This window comes from Parasteatoda tepidariorum, chromosome 10, assembly GCF_982258835.1.
Source record: "Parasteatoda tepidariorum strain Cologne lab strain chromosome 10, Ptep-v5.0, whole genome shotgun sequence".
Lineage (NCBI taxonomy): Eukaryota > Metazoa > Arthropoda > Arachnida > Araneae > Theridiidae > Parasteatoda > Parasteatoda tepidariorum.
The window spans coordinates 58,802,465-58,825,862 of NC_141764.1; the positions used below are offsets into that span (position 1 = coordinate 58,802,465).

Genomic DNA, 23,398 nt, shown 5'->3' on the forward strand with positions numbered 1-23,398 from the left:
CTGCATTGGCACACAGGATTTTGTAAAAAAGAGCTCTAATTACGTGATTTGATTTATCTGAGAAGGACATTAATGAAAATTATCACATTAATGTGATAATTTTCTAAAAACATCTAGAAAAATTACGCTAGATTTTTCTAAAAAGTTATTAAAATAACATTTGGTACATTCGTAGGCCACTGTAGCTCAGGGGATAGAGCGTTCGCCTCCCAATGAGGTGATCCAGGTTCAATTACCAGCTGTGGCTGGTTGATACGAATTCTGCTTCCGGCTCGCACAGGCCGCAGATGTAAAAATTATCCTCAAAGATAGATGGATTGTGGGGTTAGAATCCCCTAGCCATCGGGCTCATCGTTGGAGGATTTCATCGTTTTCCTCTCCATGTAACGCAAATTCAGATTAGTTCCATCAGAATTTTTTTTTCCCCACGAAGGCTAGTTTGTCCCAATACTTGATCCACGGGTTTCCTTGTCTTCTGGGTAAGGTTCAAAATTACAAAGATATGGATTGGAACATTGATAGTCGAAAACTCAGAGTCGGGTCAACTGTTTAACGCCGGTTATAATAATAAAAAAAAATATGGTATATTCTCATTAATTTTGAATCAGATTTTAATATGTAAGGGAAAAAAATGGCTACCTTTATTGAATTAGATGTTTGACAAATTTGAAAAAAAAAAGTTACTGTCAAACATTCCATTCGACATTTGCTGCCAGTTTTAGAATGGGACATGCGTGAATTAGGGCAGGTTTTACATAAAAGTGGGGATGGTTTAGTTCAATGTTTCCCAAAGTGTGGTACGCGTACCCCCAGGGATACGGGAACAGTTTAGCGGGGTACGCGTTCTTATGCGAAATATCTTGCGACAAACAAAAGTTTCATAAAATTTTATTTAAAAACAAAACTAGCCATGAAAATTTACGATTGCGTATTTTTCTATTGGCTATTTTTTGCAGAGTTAACTGTTAATAATTAGTGGCGTCAACAGCTAGTTGTGATTTTTAACTTTAGTGCAAATTTTTTATAGCCAAAAATATAAATATTTTTTTATTAGTGGCTTACAGCTTTATGAAAAATTTAGAAAGGGTACATAAGAGTCATAAGTTTGGGAAACACCGTTTTAGTTAAAAGTGGCATAGCTTTTTTCACTCGTTTAATTCCAGTTTTAACAAAGTTTGAACTCTTTTTAATCTATAATTAGACAATTTAATTTCGTTAATTTTAGTTTTAGATGCTCAATTTAAATACATTTATTAAATATTTATTATTAAGATTATTTATGGACAAAATTAATATCCCTTACTTCTTCATCCGGGGAAGGAGTGTGCCCCTCAGGAGGCATGACTATTAGTAATTCCACGTCTCCTTGTAAGGCTAGCCGCGGATCATCTTCAGCTGCCATATCCAAAATCCTGTTACCACCAAATACCAAACCAGATATCACTCCTTGGAATGGTCTATCTATTTTATTTTTTATTGTATTTAGTTTTCCCCCAATTTGGATCTTTGAATGACTGTTGAAAATAGTATGTTGACGACCTAAAAACATATACATAAGTTTAAAATTACAATTTTGTAAGAACCTGCTAAATTATAAACGCTTGAATATGATCTGTCAAATGCTAATTTTGACACTTTATATTGATAACATACATAATTTTTCAAATCTTTATAAACATCATCTTGAAATTTTGAATACAGTCAAAAATGTTTAGAGTAAGCAGCGCACTATTTATAAAAGAAAATATGAATTGAAGGCTAAGTGAAAAACGTAATTGGAAATGCTTCAAATTTTAATTTAAAATTAACTGAAATACATCATATAATTGTTCATATTTTAGCTCTGATGAAGATTCCGTTGTACACTCAAAATATGTCTGACTTGACTTATAAGCGTTTTTCTTAAAAAGATAAGAGTTTTCATATTTAAGTAAATTCCATTGTCTTTTTTGCATTAATCAATCTTTAACTGAACGCAAAAAAGGACCAACTTGAATAACTTTTGATCTAATATTCGGATCTACACGTTCTAGGATTCAATCTTAATGATTCGAGGGGTAGACCTCATGTATGCTAATTAGTTAGTGTAGACAATATTTTAAGCTAAGAAATCAGACACAACCGTACTTTCGCTGAATAAACATACCTTTTTTTGACGAATTCGGTTTTATGAACCCCAAAATAGAGGGGGTAGGCGTAATCTGGAAAATATGATCACCCTAGTTTGGTCAGGAGAACGATCCAAAGTTAGGATTCCTTTATGTTAATTTTACTTGTTGCGAATTTCGCCATATCTCGAAAAATTTTTAAGCAAATTAAGAACTTTTTGCACATAATTGTAAAATTCATTTATCTAAAGATTATTCCATGCATAAAATAATATTTAGTAAATATTTATTAACCCTTATTACTTTATTTAATGATCGTCAAAAAAAAATTTGAATTGAAAGACAAAAATTTTTTACTTGTAATTTTATGTAAAAATGTAATTTTAAATGTTATTTTAAATGTTATTTTAAAATGTAATTTTAAATGACAAATTACAAAATTTGAGAGAATAGTCCCTGATAAACTGAATTTTAAATATACGACTTTATAAATAGATTCATTTTAAATACACGATCAATATTTAAAAAGTTATTCAGGATAATCTATTTTTTTTTTCTGGCGCACTGCATCTAAATTTCCTGTGGATTGTTAGAGCTAAGATTGCTTCTCTTTGCAGAATCCAATACAATCAGTCAGCTGAAAGATAAGTATTCTCAGGGGTCTGTCCAGACATTTTGTGAAAGGTCCGTTTTTCGTGAAATTGTGAAAAAATTACTCACATTCTTTCAACCAGGGTCCGCTTTTATGAATTTGTGCAAATAGGGTCCGTTATTGCAAAAAAAAAAAAAAAACTTTTAGGGTCCGTTATTGCAACAAGAAAAAACTTTTTCAAGGAGTTTTTAAATTGTAAAGACATACAAGATTATGCTCAACACTGTAAAATTATAATTAAAAAAATTAAATTAACAATTGCTGCTTCTAAATTAGAGATGCAACATACAAATATTTGGTATTTAGCCTATACTGCTGAACGCAGAATATTCATTTCGGACGAATAATGGAAGAATCGTCTGCCAAAGACAAAGCTTAATTCGTTTACATTCATCTTTCTTGTTTTCTGCCCTGGAAAGGGTTTATTCGATTAACAAAATAATAAAGATAAACAAATTTGTGAAGGGTCCGATTAAAAGAAAAATCATTTTGTGAAGGGTCCGTTTTTAAGTTAAAATATTTTGTGAAGGGTCCGTTTTTATGAAAAGATATTTTGTGAAGGGTCCGTTAACGGACCCAAATTTCTTCTAAACAGACCCCTGATTCTTATAACATTATTCTTATAAGAATACTTATAACATTAGTCGATGATAAGCAAAATTATACAAAAGTAAGTGTATACCTGTCGGTTGTTTAGTTCTCACATTATGGTCATCTATTTGTATGGTCGAGTTTGGACCAGACCGCGTAAAACGCACTACGTGATACTGCTGGTCATTAACGTTTACGCTAAGCTCGCCAATAGGATGGTCTTCGGTACCCATATTGTAGACCATAAAGACATTCCCATCAACCTAGAAAATTTAAAATAAAAATAAACGTATAGGTCATTTCATGTTGGATTACGAAAAAAGAAGAAAAAAATATTTTGAGTTTCCATTTTAAAAGAAGCGAGAGAATTTTTTCTAGTGTGTCTAATTCGGAATCTTTAATCACTTAAAATTACTTAAAACACTTTACTTCTTTAAGTTTTGCCATATTTTGAAACGAAAAATTACTGTATTGCTCATAGATTTTTTGAAATTTAATTTTCAAAATGTAGTATGAACTCTTGCACTATGTTTTCCATGTTATGTTTGATAATTTGAGATTAATTTTTGACTTTCACTCTATTTTTAATGTTATTACAAATTGAATTATGTACAAATTTGTGTACATGGCGTTTATAAATCAGATTTGACAAAGATAATTAAAAACAAAGATTAAATATGCTGACATAGCGTATGAAAAATTGGAAAATATTTTATTTACGCTATACTAATTGGTTTTGTGTAGAAATGAAGAACTGCTTTTTCATTTCTACACAAAAATTGTTCAGAATTGTTCAGTATAGGTCATTGAATTGTTTTACCGATGTTTTTAGTGTTTAATAGTGTGTACTTACTGATAAATTTTTGTTTCGCAAAAAAAGGTAAAAATATTTCTTGCAAAATGATCCAAATTAGAGCAAAGAGTACGCTTGTCATTCAATTATAAAAAATATATATATAAATGTAAATTAAAGGAAATTCTGCGCTTATTAAAAAATACAAAAAGGCTGTAAATTTTTATGCCGTAAATTTTACGTGTTGTAAACTTTTTAAGTAAATTCTACGAAAACTGGAAAAGCTATTAGTCTGCAAGTGTGAGAAGCGTTATTTTAAGGAAAAGCCATATACAGCTTGCACATGCTCGCAACATTTATATTCGATCAATGCAATAAGTACCGAATCTATATTTACAGACCTGGTGAGCCATGGACCTACGTAATAATGTAATTTTAGAAAAATGTTTTCCAGCCCGAGTTTATCAAATTATGTAAAAAAAAAAGATTTTAAAAGAAAATTATTTTCTTACAATATTTCTCTGGCTCTGCGGAACACAGTAAGTTTTATGAGTGTAGATCGAAACAGAAATTTTTAACGCTTGTTATTTAATTAATTTTTAGCTCTTTTAATTAATTAGCAGGAAATGGTTTTCGCAATCATTAGTTGCATTTTTCAATAGCTTAATGAATCTTTGTTTAAAATTACATTTTGAGTTTTCTTCTGTTTCATTTCTTTTACAGTGAACAGTGTACTTAACGGTTTAAAAATTTTGCTAATTATTCTTTTATTTATTATAATTTGTTTTTGTAAAAATATTTCGTTGAAGTGGGACCATTCTGGATATAGTATTTTTGCCACATTTATTTTATATTAATGATAAAAAGCAATTCAAGTGCTTTTCTTTTTTTCTTTTAATGGTTTGTCACTTTTTGGATATCCTATTGTGCAGGTCAAAATAAAGTTTTTGATTTAGTTTGAAATTCGGCATTCCATATAACATCTTGGCATTTCATAGAATATCGAAAACTTGTTCGCAAAATATGAAACGAACAAAAATTCACGTAGTGCCAAGGCATTCTATCGAATACCAAATGACAAATCGCAAAGTATATGAAATACATCATGAATTCTTAAAATTGCCTAAATATTTTGCAGAATGTTAGCGTTTCATACATTGTGGTTACATATAGAACGCTTTTAATGACAATTTTTTTATCTTCTCAAAAGAATATTTGAGCATTTTCAAGGAATGAACGCCTTTTAAATAATAGCCATATCTTTTTTTTCATACTTTGACTAAAAAGTATTTACCTTTGTTCTATCAGGGGTCTGTCCAAGCATTTTGTGAAAGGTGTTGTTTTGGTAAAATTGCGAAAAAACTACTCTTAATTTGTGAATATATATTAAGCGTTAAGTCACATTTTTTCAACCAGGGTCCTGCTCTTATGAAATTGTGTAAATAGGGTCCTGTTATTGCAAAAATTACTAAAACTCTTTTCAAGAAGTTTTTAAATTGTAAATAAATACAAGATTATTTTCAACAATTACTGCTACTAAATTAGAAATGCAACATACAAATATTTGGTATTTAGTTATACTGTTCAACTCAGAATATTCTTTTCAGATGAATAGTGGAAACAAAATCACTCACATTTTTAATAATGACATATTTTAAATAACACAATTTAGTTATGTATCACTTTTAATGTGTTACGCATTAAGTAAACTTAAACAATTCTTAATTTAATAATATTTTTTTTTAAAAAGTGCCAGAAATTTTTTTTTATTTACATAACATTCTATTAATTAATTTTATGAATAAATATAAACTGATCAATTATTTATTTACAAAAAAATATATATATATATAATTTATTATCAATAAGAATGTGCACACGATGTTTGTAAAACTAGAAATATTCTATTAGAATACTACAATTGGAATTTAAACTTTGAGAATCTTGGAAAACGTAGTTCGTTTCGAACCGTCTTCCTTTTTTCTTCTTCTCCTGGGAAGGGTTTATTCGATTAACAAAACAATAATGAAGATAAACAAATTCGTGAAGGATCCGATTAAAAGATAAGATATTTTGTGAAGGATCTGTTAACGGACCCAAATTCCTTCTAAACAGATGCGAGTAACAGATATAAGACATTTTTTAAGGCACTTACGATTTCAAGTTCCATGTAGTCGTTGCTACTACCACTGTCTATTCTAACTAGAACTGCATTGTCCGTTGAACTCATAAATCCGAGAGCTAACAAGTCACTTTTGGTGTCGGGTCTTTTGTCTGTTGGGTAAGTGAAAGTGATCAGACCCCCTTTAGCACCAAACTTGTACGAAATGCTTTCTACAAAAAAAAAAAAAAAAATACATTCATTTAGATATATAGAATTCAACAGAGAAACATTTACACACGATTCCAAAAAAAGCTACAATAATCACCGTCCGAACATGTCGGTCCTGTATAAGATGTCATATCACAGTCACAGGTGTAACTGTTCCACATCTGGACACAGATGCCTCTATTCGCACATGCTGTTGTACTGCATTTGGTAACAGGACCTGAATGAATTGAAAAAAAAAAATAAAATTAATGCCCAGAGTTCTCACTAGTAATAAAAAAGAGCAGGACAGTTACTCTCTGAAAGGGGCACTTGGAGTTTAGAAAGGGCACTCACTTAACAACCTAAAAATTTACAAAAATGTGTAATATTATGTAATAACTGAAATTTTAAATTGCTCTCTTATGCTATTTTATGTGTATGTTTCAAAAAATAATTATCTCGCATTATCAAAATACGAGGAAAATTTGTAGTTAATAAAAATAATTAAAGGCATGCTAGAAGGCAATCTCGGTGCAGATTTTATTTTCAAAAAAAGTAAATTAACAAAAAATGATTAATTGATGAAAAAAAATTGAAAGCTTTTTTCTATAATTTAAACGGAAAATTATGAGAAAATAAATATTTGAAAGATGCCTCTTTTTTTTAAAGGTATTTATTATTATAAAGGTAAATAGTATTAAAAATTGTTTCAAAATTTAAAACCAATTAAAACATTTATTTGTTAACCAGTTGCGAATAATCCTAACAAAATAAATATATGTAATAGTATTTAGAACTAAATCTTTAAACACAGATAATTTTAACAGTGTGTAATTATTAATTGAACAGCGAATAAATTTTTTTTCAACATGGAATATTAATTAAAATGGCAGTGCTTTTAAGGGACAGCTGCTTGTTTTTACGAAAAGGGCAAAGAGGGCTCATTTTTTAGGATCAAAGGGCAAGCAGGGTGGGCCGCCATTCAAAAAGGTTTAGGGAGAACATTGTAATGCCTACTAATAGTTACGAGGCATATAAAATTTCGATTTTCCTTCTAGTCCACACAAAATTTGTATGAATATTAAAGTTAAACTAAACTAAATTATGAAAGAAAATACAACTGTTTTAGATTTATCAAACGTTTTTTGTTAATTCAAGTCAGTGATATTCGATTTCATTTGTTAAATTAACAACCTAAAAAATAATTGATCAAGAAGTTTAGAAATGAAAATAAAGTCTAAAAAATTATTTTTTTGCACCATAAATAGGTTATTCATTTATTTTTGACTAACACATGTCTTATGCAATAATGGTGGTGAGCTTATGGCTTGGAAAGAGAAAATAGTTTTTCAAAAATTATTATATTTTGGAAAATATTCTAGTGATGTAAGTCAATTTCGGATATTTTCATTTGGAGGTAGTACGTCGTCTTTTGTTTTCTAATTTGAAACCTAATTACTTGTTTGAACTAATTATATTTCTAAACTGATTTTTGAGCCAGCACAGCATGTTAGCGATTCAGTACGTAAACTTTTAATTACTAAATCAAAAATTGAAGCTATAATCTGACTTTTAATCGTTAGATCATTTGTTTAAGTTGATGATTATCAGATTTGATTTTGATCAAGATTATTCAAACTAGATACTATTTGTTGACAGTTCAAGAATTTCTTTTGTTCGGAATAAGTATTATATAATAAGTAAATAATGTAGAAAAAGTTGGACGTTCAAATTAATGTTCTAAGAATTTAATCTTTCTTCAAATCATTGATTCAATCAAGGCTATTACAAATAGAAGCATGTGTTTGCAAATAAAAGCTTGCAAAATGTTTTGAATTGTTTTTTAGTTTTTGCTTTATTAACTTAGCTAGTTTAATGCTTGCTCTCATACAAAAAATATACTCAGCTCAAACAAAAAATATACTTAGGTGAAGAAGGCTAACTTTGATAGTCATAACGTAAACCAGTTCTCCAAGGCTTGGTACATTCCCTTTGCAACAAGGAAAAAGCAACATTTAGGGGCACATCAGCAGAGGTTTTTGAAACGGGGGGGGGGGCTCACCCTCCTCTCTTCCCAACTACTTCTGGGGTTGGGGAAGAGTTGCGGAGGAAATGAGAAGCTTTCTCTCTTTATTTATTGTTGATTTTTTCTGCATTTTTGCACTATGCATAAACAGTACAGTACTATTAATAAAGATATTTCTTTAAGAATACTTTTATATCATCCATGTTGCTTATATCTGCCAGCATATTTTGAGATAGAAAGAAAGAATTAAATGGCAGTGACGCTGATAACAGCGTATGCAATCATATATATGGAGTTGTTCAACAAAAGGTTCACAGGTGACGTACCACCTAACTATCACTTTGCTTCTTATGCGCATGCGCTGGATCTTAGCATATTTGATGTTCTGCTATATCTTAGTATGTTGCTCACCCAGTAAATTGTTTTTCTGATATGGTCTACAGCGAGCAATTCCTTGCGTTAATTATTTATTTGAAAAGCTATAATTCGTCTCCTATATCCTTTGGCTTAAAGATTCAAAATACGCAGAAATACTTAAACGATATTTGAAAAGTAATATAATTTTAATCTTTACAAATATCCTCTGATAACCACTCACAGATTTACAAAATTACTATTTATAAATATAACTGAATGAGACGGCCGTGACCAGTGACCGGTAACCGGCTGTAGTGCCGGTTCTGTAGTGCCAAGAAAGTAGTGTTCTGTAGTGCTAAGAGGGTAAATATAACGACGAATATTTAACAAATATTAAGCTGAACATTAAATCAGCATACCAGCACATCCTGAAGACACCAAAGTACTAGGTACTACAGCGTCTTTAATGGGATCAACAGTTTCTCCGTTAAGATCTAAAGAAGCGAGACATCCTTCAAATCCATGTTTTGATTGAACTAATTTAGGAAGAGATGAGTAAGAAATTCTTCGAACTCCACCCAAATACAACAGACCGTCAAGATCTAGGTGAACATTAGATCCTGTACTTGCAACTGTTGCAATCATGTCGTCTACCATCAAGGTATGCTGTTTAACGGATGGTCTCCCTAGAAATAATAAAAAATTATGAAATTGTATTCCTTTCATAAACTGAATAATGAGATTGAAAATTTTTATTAGATTATATAGTTGGAATTATATGAGTGGTTATGAATAGGTTAGGCATGGCGCAAATAATTTAAACGTTGTTACAAAGAATATTTTTAGTTTATCTCGAAAGTTAATACATTGCATAAGACGCACAAGTTAATATGTCTTCTACTATAACAATCTGAATGAAATACTTACATTGAGAAAAGAAGTATGTCTGAACCAAAAGAATATGGTAAAATTTGCCGTGTTACTCTCTGGGAACACCAAAAAGCTCGGCTTTTAAATTTTAGTTTTTAATTAAAAATTCTCTTAATTAAACACTTTAGTAATGATTTTGTTAAAATTAACAGTAAAATATGATTTCATAACGTATAATATAATTTGATAAATGTGGTAAAATTTAGTAATTTTATTATGATGTGATAGAACATGGCATTAAAACCATTTATTTGATAAAATTTATTTTTCAGATTACAAAAAAAAACAAACTAGATTACTGAAATTTATTAAGTGATTAGAAAAAAATAACTTTTTTTACTAAATGTGTGGTAATGAGAACTATATTTTTGAAAACCAGAATTCCCGGTAAACCGTTACCATATGAAAGGAAAAAAACCAAATGAATGGTTTAAATACTGTATCTTTTTGTTTTATCAACCAAAATTATGATTTTTTTTTTATCAGAAGTGTCATTACTATACAATACGGTAATTTAACAGATTTTTTTTTCGTTTTCATTAAGCAAAACTTTTTAACAACCAACAATGCTCTTTGCTGATCGACACGTAGAAATTTTTGTAATATTTGGTGTCAGACATGTTGAAACACATCACACTAGTTACCTGTAAAAAAATTCCAAATCAAGTTTCAGTAAAGGTTAAAGGCACTCAGTGTGCCTGTACTTTCTTACCTTAAAATCAATTTGTACTGGATTAATCAATTTTGCGGATCAAAATCTGAAATAGCGCAATATTTTACAGTATTAATTACCGTAAAATTACTGAACCACTCTAATTAAATAAATATTGCTGTAAAAATTGCAGTATAATATTTTACGGTAAAAATGAATTTACGGTATAAAATGTACTTTAACTGATGATGCATCCAAAGTGCTGTTTCTTTATACCGGAATTTGATCCGGAATTTTTTACAGCGTAGTAAGGTTATCTTATAAGTCTTTTTAGTAAAAGTAAATGGAAATATTATTCTTTCGCATATTTTATAAATATAAAATAAAGTATAATTTTGTGAGACTTATCTCTTTTCTTTAATGTCCGAATGTAATTAAGAAAATTAAAAAAAACTATTTTGTTTGAAGTTCAAATAATTGTAACCTTTTATAAAAACCAAATCAACTTTTATGCGAAAAACTACTACAATTTCATTTCAAACATTTAAACTTTGAGTTGCTCTCTAACTCTGGAAAATAATAAAAATTATTCGTCGAAGTGAAAAGTTTCAGATAAAGCTTATAATGTATCTTCATTAGGTGCTCGCGATTGAGTAATATTCCTCATTATGCATGCCTATTACAGTTCCGTAAATTGACCATTAAACAGCATGAAAACTTCACTGATTTAAAGAAAATTTTGTCATATTATGTGACAAAATTAGACTTTCTTGAAAGACTTAATGCGTATATTTACACAGAGTATGATTTACTAAATTAGGAATGGAAAAGCTATTAAAGTTTATTGCTTAAGTACTGGTAATATGAATATATTTCATAAGGAATATTTAAATAAAGCTTAAAGTAAGGAATATTTATTCTTTTTTTTCTATCGAATAAAGTAGTAAGTTTACGGTTAGTTATAAACCTATATAAATGCGTTACTTTTAAAAAATAACTAGTGAAAATACAATACGTAGTATGAAATAGTTACTGTGACATAAAAAGTCATAGTTTAGGAAAAGTAACAAATATAATATGTAAAAAAGGTAGCGAGTAAAATGCATAGGTAAAAGTTCAGAAACGATCTTAACGACCCTACGATCTTAAGAACTATGCTTTTCAAATAGAACCAAAAATAGAAAATGATTTTATTTTCTTTAGACCTAAAACAATAAGCACAGTGCTTTTTTAAAGGCAATGACTTCAGCTTATTACGAAAGTGAAGCTCCCTACCTTTGAAATATTAGATCTGAAGAAAGTAAAATTGTTTAATTTATATCTGTCTGAAAAATGTAGTTTCTAAAATATTAATTAATTAATTTGTGTAGGTTAGTTTAGTCGGAAAGTGTTGAATGCCGACTACAAATTCGATAAAATTTCGATTTAAATTCTGCTGAAATTGGCAAAAAATGTTTGAAACTTGTATTGTCATTCAGCACAAAGCTTCTGTAAAAAATATAAGCACCCTAGCTAGTAAGTGGTCAAAATTTGTATTTACGTTTCTTGATCATGTGGTAAGAAATTTAGTTTCTAACGGTGGGGAAACGATACAAACCTAGATTGTCACCAGACACAGAGCTCTATCAAAGATAAGTGTAATCTAGTTAGTCACAAATGGTCAAAACACAAATGGTTGTTAATAAAATCCCATTGGTGATAATATAAACTCAATTTCTTGTGGTCAAAAAATGACCGGCTCTGTTATCAGGCAAGGAGCTCTAGCGATGATTTGAGTTGAAAGAGGTCGTAATTTTGATCGATGTTTTCATAATAATAGGACCCTCTGGTGATAATAGGCCCATAAATTCTCTTCTAGTGGTCAAGAAACGTTAAAAATTTGCATTGTTATCAAGCAAGAAGTTACAGTAGAGATTTAAGAGCTGTAACTGTTCGCGGAAATTTTTATTTTAATATCCTTCTCTCATCAGCATGTGTAAAGAAAACGCAGTAATTAAAATAAAGTACAGAGTGTAAATTTTAAATAAATTGTATGAAAAAAATAATATGTTTTCTTTCAAGGTATAAAATATTTTATTAGATTTTGTTAGATAGAAGCATAATTGACTTTGATGGTTGAATAAACTATCGTTTTAACCCCTTAACGATCAGTTAATTTTCAAGAAAACGCTCATAAAAGTGCCTATTTTGCAAAATACACGTATTTGATTAGTGCTGTTCGCTAGTTTAAAATAAACTATCTACAATTACTTTAAACATATCCTGGTACTGCCATCTGGTGTGTAAAATGAGAAATTAAATGTTTTCTGGACAAAGGAAATGAATTAGTTTATTCTTATTTGCGCGTTACTACTGAACACTCCAGCCCGGAAATTTCACGGGAGCGAGAAATAGAGGGCGAAACCTCACCCCATAGAGTTGAAATAGTAGGTAGAGGAACCAAGTTCGCTTTATTCCATCCGAAAAGACACGCCACAGATAGCAAGCAAAGAGTTACAATCACGTGATGGAAAGAGTGCAATACTTGGCGCAGTATCACAAATGTTGGCGCACTAAGTTTTTAAACAGCTTTATTTCGATATTACCGATGCGCAAATAATCGGAACATTTGAAAGAGGGAAAAAAATATTTTCGTTAATCACATTTCTTTAATATTATTAAATGGGTTTTTAAAACATGAGTTTTTTTTTTCTGAACAAATAATTTTTAATTAAAGTACTGCCTTTATTAAAAAAAAAATTCAGTAGTTCTCGTCTTTACCCTTAACACTATTCCTTAAAATTTATTCATTATATAAAAATAAAAAACGATATTCTGCATCACTTATATTTATTACTATATTCAGAAAATTTTTTTTAAATGTTTTTATTGCAAAGACCCATTTTAAAAAAAAAATTAACAATATATATTGTAATAACTATTATTACATTTAACTATTGTTATTTTCTATTGTTATTTCTATTGTTATTGTTATCTTCTTTTTTTCCTGACACTTAAAATAGATATTTTCAAAAATAAACTGCTGTTGCATTTTAACTTAATACTTAACAGTTTGTCTAAATATAAAATAAAATATTTATTCTAATATAAAAGTTTTCAGCTCCGAATAGAGAAAAATATAAGATTAAAAGCATTAAACTAATCAAATAAAATAATAAAAGAGTTTAATTTAGAAATTTTAAGCATTCCTATGTAATTTAAAAAACACAACTTCTTATGTACCATATTTTTTATTTAAATATATATATTTAAAGGAAACATTTTAGAACAAGATAAATATTGGGTTTTAGTAATCAAGAGGTAAAGATATACAAAATCTTCAGAATATACAGAAATGAAAAAAAAAAATTGGCGCTAAAGTATCTCGCCAAGGAAGCCAATAAAGCTTTGCAGCTATTTCAGTTAAAAATAGAGTATATATTGAAATATACTTAAACATTATAAGTTTAAAGTTTAAGAAACAATAAAAACTTATGTTAAATGCCAAAAAAGTGAGCAAAAACGAGCGTAATTGATTATTAAAGCAAATAAAACATGATTATCAGAGCATGATTGAGCATCGGATAAATTTTAAAATTAATTTTAAAATAGAAAAAGTGAAAAAAAATGTCGCCCTTTCTTGTAAAAAGTTATCGGACAGTCCCTAGAAAACTTCTCCGTGCAGCAAAATGCTCAGGACTTTTGTACCATTCTTATTTCTGAATTAAAAAGACAGACAGTTAATTGCATCAGACGATCGCAATGCTAAACGAATGGACGGGAATCGAAGCGGTCTCAGTGAACGGCAAGTTTGGGCTACAGTCACGTGACTTTATCTTGTCCACGGGTCGGGGGTTATTCTACTCTTTCTACCCAGTATTTCAACTCTATGCCTCACCCCGTCATTTTCACGGGAGTGAGAAGGAAGGGGATTAGTCTAGGGCTTCGTTGATCACTTAATAAAAAAAAGTTAAAATAAATAAAAAATTTACTGATTGAAGACGATTATTTCACCACGTTGATCATCCAGTTCCTCTTTGTTTTTTTGTTTTTGATGAATATAATGAGGTTTGAGTGACAAAATTTTTAAATTAACTGCTAGGAAGAAATCGAATAAACCATCATCCCCAAAAAACAATGTATTTGATAAAAGGCTAAATAATTAAAGCAGAAAACGTTTTGTTAATACAGCTATTTTGTCATTAAAGATATATATAAAGTTAGCATTTACAATAAAATAGATAATATTCCAAGAAAAAATAGTGTTAAAATTTGAAAAATAGTGATAGTGTTGAAATACAGTTGGGGTAAGACTTTATTTATTTAAAATAAAGAGTTTGAACAATTCATAAGAAATAAATTTAAATAAATGAATTTTGAGAATAGAAAAAAAGTCAAAGCGTTTTGTTAACAGCAAAAATGGTTTTATTAAAACTTACAATGAAAGTAAAAAGTTCAATTAATGAATGAACAAAAAAGAATAAAAGAACCAAGTAATGAAATAGAGCAGTAAAATTAAATTATTACCATGCATGACTCTACACTATTTCTTTGTATTACTGAACGCATCATCGGAAGAACAGAATAAACAATTTAAATTCCATATTACATTAAAATTACATATCACATTAAATTACAATTACAATTTTTCAATTGCATTACAGTAGAAGTCCATTAGTCCGGCATCCAACAGTCCGGAATGCCCGATAGTCCGGCATCGCTCCGAAAAATTGTAAAAAATTTTGGTTTTCTCCAAAAGTGTGTCTTTAAAGCAAATAAAAACGCTCGAGAATTATTTTATTTTATTTTATAACCGTCGTTGAACAGCCGGCCCAATTTCATGGGTTTACGACTACTTACGTTCAAATCCGTAGCCTTGTAATTTTGAACCAATCCAGAAGACAAGGAAACTCCTGGATCAGTACCCCCAGAGGTATTGATTTGTTGTGGGAACATGGAGGACTTTGAGACTCGACAGATTTAACGTGCATCAGTCACCATTTACTACACGGGGAGTCTTCGGCCGGCGAGGATCGAACCCACGACCTCTTGGATATGGGCCCAGCGCCCTACCGACCAGGCTATCCCGGCCCTTCTCGAGAGTTATTCGGAAGTTTTCGGGGTAGTTCGGGATCATCCGGAAGCACTCGGTACTAAAGCCATCCTTCTTTTGGACAATTGCAAAGCCCACCCGCCAGTAGATGAGTCAGTTTCTGGAAATATTGTTACTACTCTGCTCCCACCTAACGTAACATCTTTGATTCAACCCATGGGTTATTCAAAATTTCAAATGCTTTTATAGAAGGTCTTTTATTCAAGGCCTGTTAAATGCCGACTGTGACGTGACTGATTTTCAAAAAAAGTTTACAGTAAAAGATGCCGTCTATGCTATTGTACTGTCTTGGAACCAGGTAAAAAATACAACACTCCAAAAATGCCAAAAGTCAAGAAAACAAAAAGACATTCGTGACTTTCTTTAAATCTAAGTGAAATATGTTTTACAGTACGTGTACATACATTATATGAGATTTAAAATAAACTTTGTTGTATGTATTTGCTAGTTCAATTATTAACCTAATTGTTCGTATAATTACCGCCCGATAGACCAGAATTTTCGGTAGTCCGGCACCGAGCCGGTCCCGAACGTGCCGGATTATCGGACTTCTACTGTATAATAATTGCATTACCATTACATATACAATTGAAATTCTTTTATTATTAAATTACATGAAATAATTTAAATAACATAACTTAAATTACATTACAATTTGAACGTTAAAATTCGAAATAAGAATTAGCTTAAGTCAAAATGAGACGAATTCATGAAATAAGTGTTAAAGTTAGAATGCCTGTTTCTTTAAAAATACTGTTTCATTCCAAAATATAATATAAGCAGAGGAACAAAGGAAATAAAAAATAAGAAAATGTTAGCCGTAATCTTTTCATAAAAATTAAATTTTTTTAAATCTCACCAAGAAGTTATTAAAGTTCTCCTGAGATTAAGCGGCTGTTTATGAGGAAAGGGGGATGTATTTTATAACGTTAGAAATTATTTATTGTTCCTTTATATATACTTTAAGCTGAACAAAATATTCGTAGAACTTAATCTATCATATAATTTTTTAATTTTTTTCTATTGTTAATAACTGAATTTTGATTATTTATAGATTTGGCATCAAGTGGGATCAAAATGGTTAATATTTTTGAAACACACCCTTACAACTTTTGAAATATTAGTCCTGATGGTTTGGTTTTATTCGATTCAGTGTAAAAATAAATACGTAAAGAAATAATACTTAAGTAAGATAGTAATGTCACACGCGTAATAGCGCGAAAAATGTAATTTTTTTACATAAAAATTCTTAGAACTATTAGTTTCATTGTATATTATCGTTGTTTTAGTTATTAATTTTGTGGCTTCGAATTTAGTGTCACTCGATTCCGTGTAAAAAAATGCATCGAAACAACACCTCATTTGTCTATGAAGCAATACATAAGTTTCCTTCAACGATCCGCAAAACCCGATGCAAGATCTTGAGCAACTTCTTACCACTTACTAAGAGGAGGGGGTACTAACAGTTACCATTGAATCGAATAAAACCAAACTAGTATCATCAGGACTAATATTTCAAAAGTAGAGCTTACATTTTGGATGTCTGGATTAAACATTACTTTTTTTATTGAAGGACGCCATGAAGGTGGTCATTATCGAATTATTTATTTTTTAAAACATAATCGACGTCTAAAATGTACGAATAATATACTGAATATTATTAGAAATGAATGAGATTTTTTATTTTTAAATAGCATTTGCAAGTGTCTCAAATGAATATTCTCAAAAAAAGAACGGAATGCGATAAAAATGTATAGTTTGGGACATTATACTTGAGAAGCTAGAAAATTTCATTCAACCATATTGCACATTTAGTTAAACTTCCTGTCAGAAGATGGCACTGCAGAACCGGAATAACAACAATCGGTAAACTGCACCTCGTCTGCACATAGCTGTATTCAAAAATGATGAATATCAGTTGTCTAACGTGGAAATCATAATTAAAATCCTTCAAAAGCGCTCATTATCATGGCGAAATACCGAATAGGAACTTCACGGATTCTTTTTCTCTGCAGCTCTTGTATGCATGCAGCGCCACCGATAGGAGGGAAATTAAACAAAATGTGTAATTTGGAGGGAAGACATTTTCAAATTTCCCAAGCCTAATACCACAAACTATACGTTTTGTTTAAAATCGCGTTCTGTTCTTTTTATTTTATTTATTGATTTCCTAAATTTTTCAGTCATTTTTGAGACACCCGGTGCATATCTTTTAAAGGAAAAAAAAACATACAATTTTTAAAAAAAAGTTAAGTAAATGATATTTTTAGGTGAGACTTTATTTTAAAATAATACTTTATTGCATTGTTGCCTCTATTGTATTGTTCAAAAATTCGAAAACTAGTTTAACAATTTCTTATAAAAACAGTGCAAATGAAAGCTGAAAATCCTAAAATTTAGCTATAGCACGGTAATTAGTGAAAAAGAAACTATTATGTTAATGATAATGAGTTAAAATTTTCTTTGTATATTTCCTCTGAAATTGGCGATAATGATTATTTAAAAACATTCTAAAGCAAATTTTGGTTTCGTTTATTAACGCTTACTTCATTGTTCATTACATTAATCGATAGTCTATCATGCTTATTGGTTAATCTATTAACCATATTGCAGGTTTGAAAATAAGGTAACTTACCGATTGTCACAGCATGCCAATGATTATCATTTAAAGTTGATCTTGTATTTGACCTCACTTTTCGGGGACCATCTCCTAAATTGAAAATATAATGCAGATGACCATCTACGAGTTCAATAACGATGAAATCTTGTCCTTTGCCCCCATTGAACAAGATGAGACCATTTGGTTCCAAAGTCTTGAATTGGAAGTATAAGTTCATAGATGAGTATGCTTTTAATTGGGAAAGGCCAATGAAGGTGAACTTCGATTTAAATGTAACAGGATGATGGACGATTTCGTCCTTTTTACCAAATTTCGCTGTTACCTAGTAAATGATCAAAACATTATTTGATTTATAAAAGTATAAAGCATTTTTTAAAAAAAAATTATTACGTAGATAAATTGAAATTTTTTCAAAAATTAAATATTGACTGTTGAAAAGAAAGATAGTGCATAAATTAATAAACTGATAAATAATAATACGCTTTTAGTGTGACGTGTTATGAAAAAAATTTCAGGGTCGTTCAAAAAATTCAAACATACACAAATAGACTTAAAAAAATTTTAATGACAAATAAATATATTATATGGTAAAACATTTCTTACTTATTTTGAACTAGTATAAATATTGTTTGAAATAATTGCCAAATTTACGAGGTGATGGAAAAAATCATCAAATTTGTCACAAAACGGGGAGAAATAGTTAACAATTTGAAGCTGTTCTAAAATGCGAATAATAACGACTAGACACATATTTTTTACACGAATGTTCATTGACTTCTGTAACAGTTATACTTTCAAAAAAGAAGCAAAAAATATTAGTAATTAAAATGCATAGTTACTTGGAAATAAACGAAATAACGGACGGAACAAAAAATTAAAAAAATAATCATTGAATTAATTGTTAACTGACAGTAAATGAATTAACCGTTTTATGACAAAACAAAATACTGGGAACTGGATTGGAAAACAAAGATAGTTTTACCTTGAAATTAGTCATTTGTCCACTGCGAGCCATGTCAAAGAAATGCTGACCGTTGAAAATGAAATGTTGCATGTGTCCAACAAAATTAGGAACATCCTTGTTCGATGTTGATGAGATCAACGATGCAGGGGGTCGCTCGGTCCCCATTGCTCCAATATAAAGAGTTTGAAAATCCAGATTGATATTTTGACCGCTGAGTTCTAAAAATTATCAGGAAAAAAATTACACTCGAAATCTAGTATATTAATCTTTTTTTTTTAAAACTTATATAATAAACATTACACTGTTAGAAATTTCTCGGAAAAAATGGCTAAATAACAATTTAAGTGTTACTTTATCATTTTCAAGCAAACAATCATTTAATCATAAATTAGATGGTATTCAAACCATGAGAAAATCCATTTATTAACTGTTTTAACCTAATACGGCTTAACAACCAGCATTTTATATCAAAAAATTAGGCCCGCCAAATGAAGCCACTTTGTTCCTCGGAAATGGGTACATATTATAGCCAAGAGGGCTAATCTGTCAATCTTATGATAGACAGAACAGGTGTTTGAGTCATCGTTGACACCCTAATAATTCCTTCATTCCCTTGACCTCATGTACATTAGAATACGATACTATTATTCACGCACAGTTGGCAGCAGCATAAAAAATTATCTGCTATGTCCAGTTAAAAAGAATTTTTTTTTTTGTGGTTTTGAAACCTTGCTAGTTGTAAATGGTTAAAAACCGTATAGTTTTGTATTCTTGGTACCAGATGTAAACCGTTTCAAAACCATAAAGGTATAAAATATTCCTTACTGTTAACTTTACGGTTAAGTGGATGGACAGTCAGCTGCCGGTTATTTTATCATAATTTTAGAATGGAAATTCTAACAGTGTAGACTTAAATGTTTATTCGAAAATGAAGTGTAACAGTTATTTTTTACAGTTTAAAGTTCAAATATTCTCAAAATTAAATGCTGCACAAATTTATAGCATGACTACAAGAAGTTTAAAAAATTAAAGTTATTCAAATATAAAATTTATTCTTGTTTTATGCAAATTTTATGTGAGCAGTTTTGTTGTTTGATTCTATTTTCTTGGACGATAAGGACATCTTTTGATTGAAAGCATCTTTCTTCAAGGAAATATTTTACTTATTCATTGTTATTATAGAATAAATTTGAATAGTGTTTTTTCATTTTTTTACTCAGTTTATATTCATTGCGGTTTACTTTTTGGATAGTAACTTTGTTTGGTAACTATTCGATTATGCAAATATATTCCTTTGAAGTTAAAACACAGTCAACAAAATTATGCACTATTCGAGGAGAAAAATGCTCGAACAATATTTTGTAACCTTATTATTCTTTCCACATGGGACCACTGTCTTAAAAGAACTTAAAGATTCAAAACAAATAACTTTACAATAATGTATACAATGAAATTCCCCAGTTCGAGTTTTTATAAGAGAAAAAAAATGAGATTTCAAAAAGTATTATAGAAAATTCAACTAACGACATCTTCAGTTTTTCTCAAAACTATTCGAACAAACAACAACCGCCTTAATATGAACCTCTTCCACTTCGTAGAACGATTTCGTATCGATTGTGAATCGTTTTCATTTGTCCTCAGGAAAACGATCAGAAGAAAAATGTTTCGTGAAAATCGGTGGCAACACAAATAGATCGAACGTTCTTAATTCTGCTTTTCTGTTTTGAAACATTAGTGGTTGTTTACAATTGCTTAAATAATATTTAGGTGGAAAAGTGGTATCCATCCTATTTTCTGTAGTCTCAAGAGTATAGAGACACCACGGTACTGTGAGAAGGAAATGTAACTTTGTGGATGTGCGCTGTCGTTATATTCAGACGAAGAATACTTATATGTTAAATAGTTTATGAATAAAACATACGACCAAAGAGGGAATGTCTAGACTGCAGGGATATACATTCAAATGTGATAAGGCAGTTGAGATAGAGAGGAATTTGCCCAACATTACTTAGATATTGCACTTAATAAAGTAAATACTGTGCTAAATTAGTTCTCGATTTAGAAAGATTTAGATTTTAGTAAGTAATGTAAGTTCTAAAGTCGTACACATTTATTTGCACTAGATAAATAATTTTTTTTATAAAGGTAGGAAACTATTAGCCTTACTAAATATTTAAAAAATTGATATTTAATGAAATTTAAAACAAAATAAACAAGTTTTTGTGTATAGGATTAATTATAGAACATTAAAGATGCATTCACCTATAACTACAGTATAAAAAATCAGATTTCCATATAGAATACTATCCTTTAATATATGAACTCCGGCATTCACACACTATATTACGGTAAAAGTTACTGGTACTTTTTACTGTAAAATTTTACAGAACAGAAGAATCTGATATACCGTACATTGCATTTAACAACATTAAGGAAGAAAACTACGATTTTACCTATTTTACAGAGGGGAGTAAGGCTAACGAAAAAGTTGGTCTTGCGTACGTTTACTTTCAAAATGGTCTTGAAGTGGGCCATCAAACACACCGCATTAATGATCATTGCTCAATCTTCCAAGCGGAATTACTCTGAATTAATCTTGCTGTTAAGGATGCCATTGATGAACCTTTTAAGAGTTTTTTAGTTTGCAGTGACTCTTTGTCGTCCCTTCTGGCTCTGCAGGATGTCACAAGCTGCGAAAAACTCATTGAGGAAGTCCGAACTTCTATTTATATGTGCAATATTAAAAATATTTCACTCAGTTTCACACGTTAGGGGTCATACTGGTGTTTATGGCAATGAAAGAGTCGACTTCCTGGCCAAATCTTCCTTATCACTTAGTAATAGACTCAATACCAGTCTTCCCAAGTCTTATTTTAAATTCATTGTCAAACAAAATATCAACACAGTATGAAACTCAAGTTTTGTGTCCTCTCCCAATTGCAAATGGACTAAATAATTTTTTCCTGCAATCTTCAGCAAAATTAAGAGCCATTGGTTCTATACTGACTTTAAAATTATGCAGTTTTTCACAGGACACGGTAACTTCAATAGCTACCTCCATAGATTTCATTTAGAAAACAGCGACATGTGCATTTGCAACACCGGGATTGACAACCACTCTCACATTCCCTTAGAATGCCCGATGGTCTCAAAAGAAAGGGACAATCTCTGCAGAGACTTGAATAATAGATGGCTCCCGATTTTGACTGATCTAGTGAAAAATAGACTTTAATTTTTTTTGTAAAATTTATCCACTCAGTCATTTAACCTCTCTTATTCTTTTGTTTTTGTTTTGTTTTGTTTTCCTCTTTTTTAAAATTTTTTTTTAATATCACGTAAAAATTTTATGTTACTATGCTGTACCTCTGTTGTACCTTCGGGCCCTGTGTGATATTCCTTGGTGCATAGGGAGATATTTTTGTTTTCACAAAAAAAAAAAAATATGTTCCGTAAAATCATTGAATTACTCTAATTAATACATATTAGTCTAAACATTACGTATAGAATTTTACTGTAAAAATGAATTTTATGTATGCTGCCCTGAGAGCCAATATTTTTTACTGTAATCCGTAATTTGAACTGGAATTTTTCACAGTGTAGCCATTGTATAGAATGCCTATTACATACCGGAAAAAGTATGAAAGGATTAATATTTCAAACAATGTCTAGGCAATCTATGGAATGATTAACAAAATACCTGCATGTATTTTATACAATGCTTAAGCAAAGTATAAAATAATTCTTACAATTTATACTTCGCCTGAAAATGCCAAACACTTTATAGAATGACCAGGCATTCTACAGAATGCCGACTTTTCATACATTAATGGTAGCAACTTATTAAGATTAAGATTTTTTTAAGGAAATAAGTAAAATGTGGTTTCAAATTTTGCCTAACACGAAATTTATCTTTCTAAGTTTAATTTATTTCACAAAAAGTATCGTTATATGTTGTCAATGTAATTATTAAAATATTCATTTAAAACTGTTGGAAATAAACAAATATAATGAGGATATAAACAGGACATTATTAAAATAATATTCTGTAGTAAAATTGTAAATTTTTGTTCTTGAAAAAAAGAAATAATAGTACATTTTTCTAGGTAACAGAAATAACACTTATCTAGGTAACAACTCATTCGATTGTAACAATTTGTAAGTCGTGGTAAACATGGAAATTGAATTTAACACATGTGTTTTTTCTTGGAAGTCTATATGCAGGCTTCTATATAATGTTATACTTCAAGAAGTCCTAGCAGAAACAAAGCCTGTCAGCCCAGTTCTAGAAAACTTTTAGCTACT

General features: G+C 30.0%; 1 protein-coding gene across 1 annotated transcript in view; it reads right to left on the reverse strand.

Moving 5' to 3' along the window:
- Positions 1 to 23,398, reverse strand: part of LOC107455130 (neurexin 1) — a 287,365-nt gene that overhangs the window by 4,634 nt on the left and 259,333 nt on the right. The window contains exons 12-18 of the mRNA XM_043044530.3: positions 19,115 to 19,314; positions 18,148 to 18,454; positions 9,258 to 9,524; positions 6,574 to 6,693; positions 6,300 to 6,478; positions 3,443 to 3,614; positions 1,304 to 1,539 (exon numbers count right to left, since the gene is read on the reverse strand). Coding sequence (XP_042900464.2) covers positions 1,304 to 1,539; positions 3,443 to 3,614; positions 6,300 to 6,478; positions 6,574 to 6,693; positions 9,258 to 9,524; positions 18,148 to 18,454; positions 19,115 to 19,314 — 1,481 coding nt within the window. The remainder of the gene's footprint in view (positions 1 to 1,303; positions 1,540 to 3,442; positions 3,615 to 6,299; positions 6,479 to 6,573; positions 6,694 to 9,257; positions 9,525 to 18,147; positions 18,455 to 19,114; positions 19,315 to 23,398) is intronic.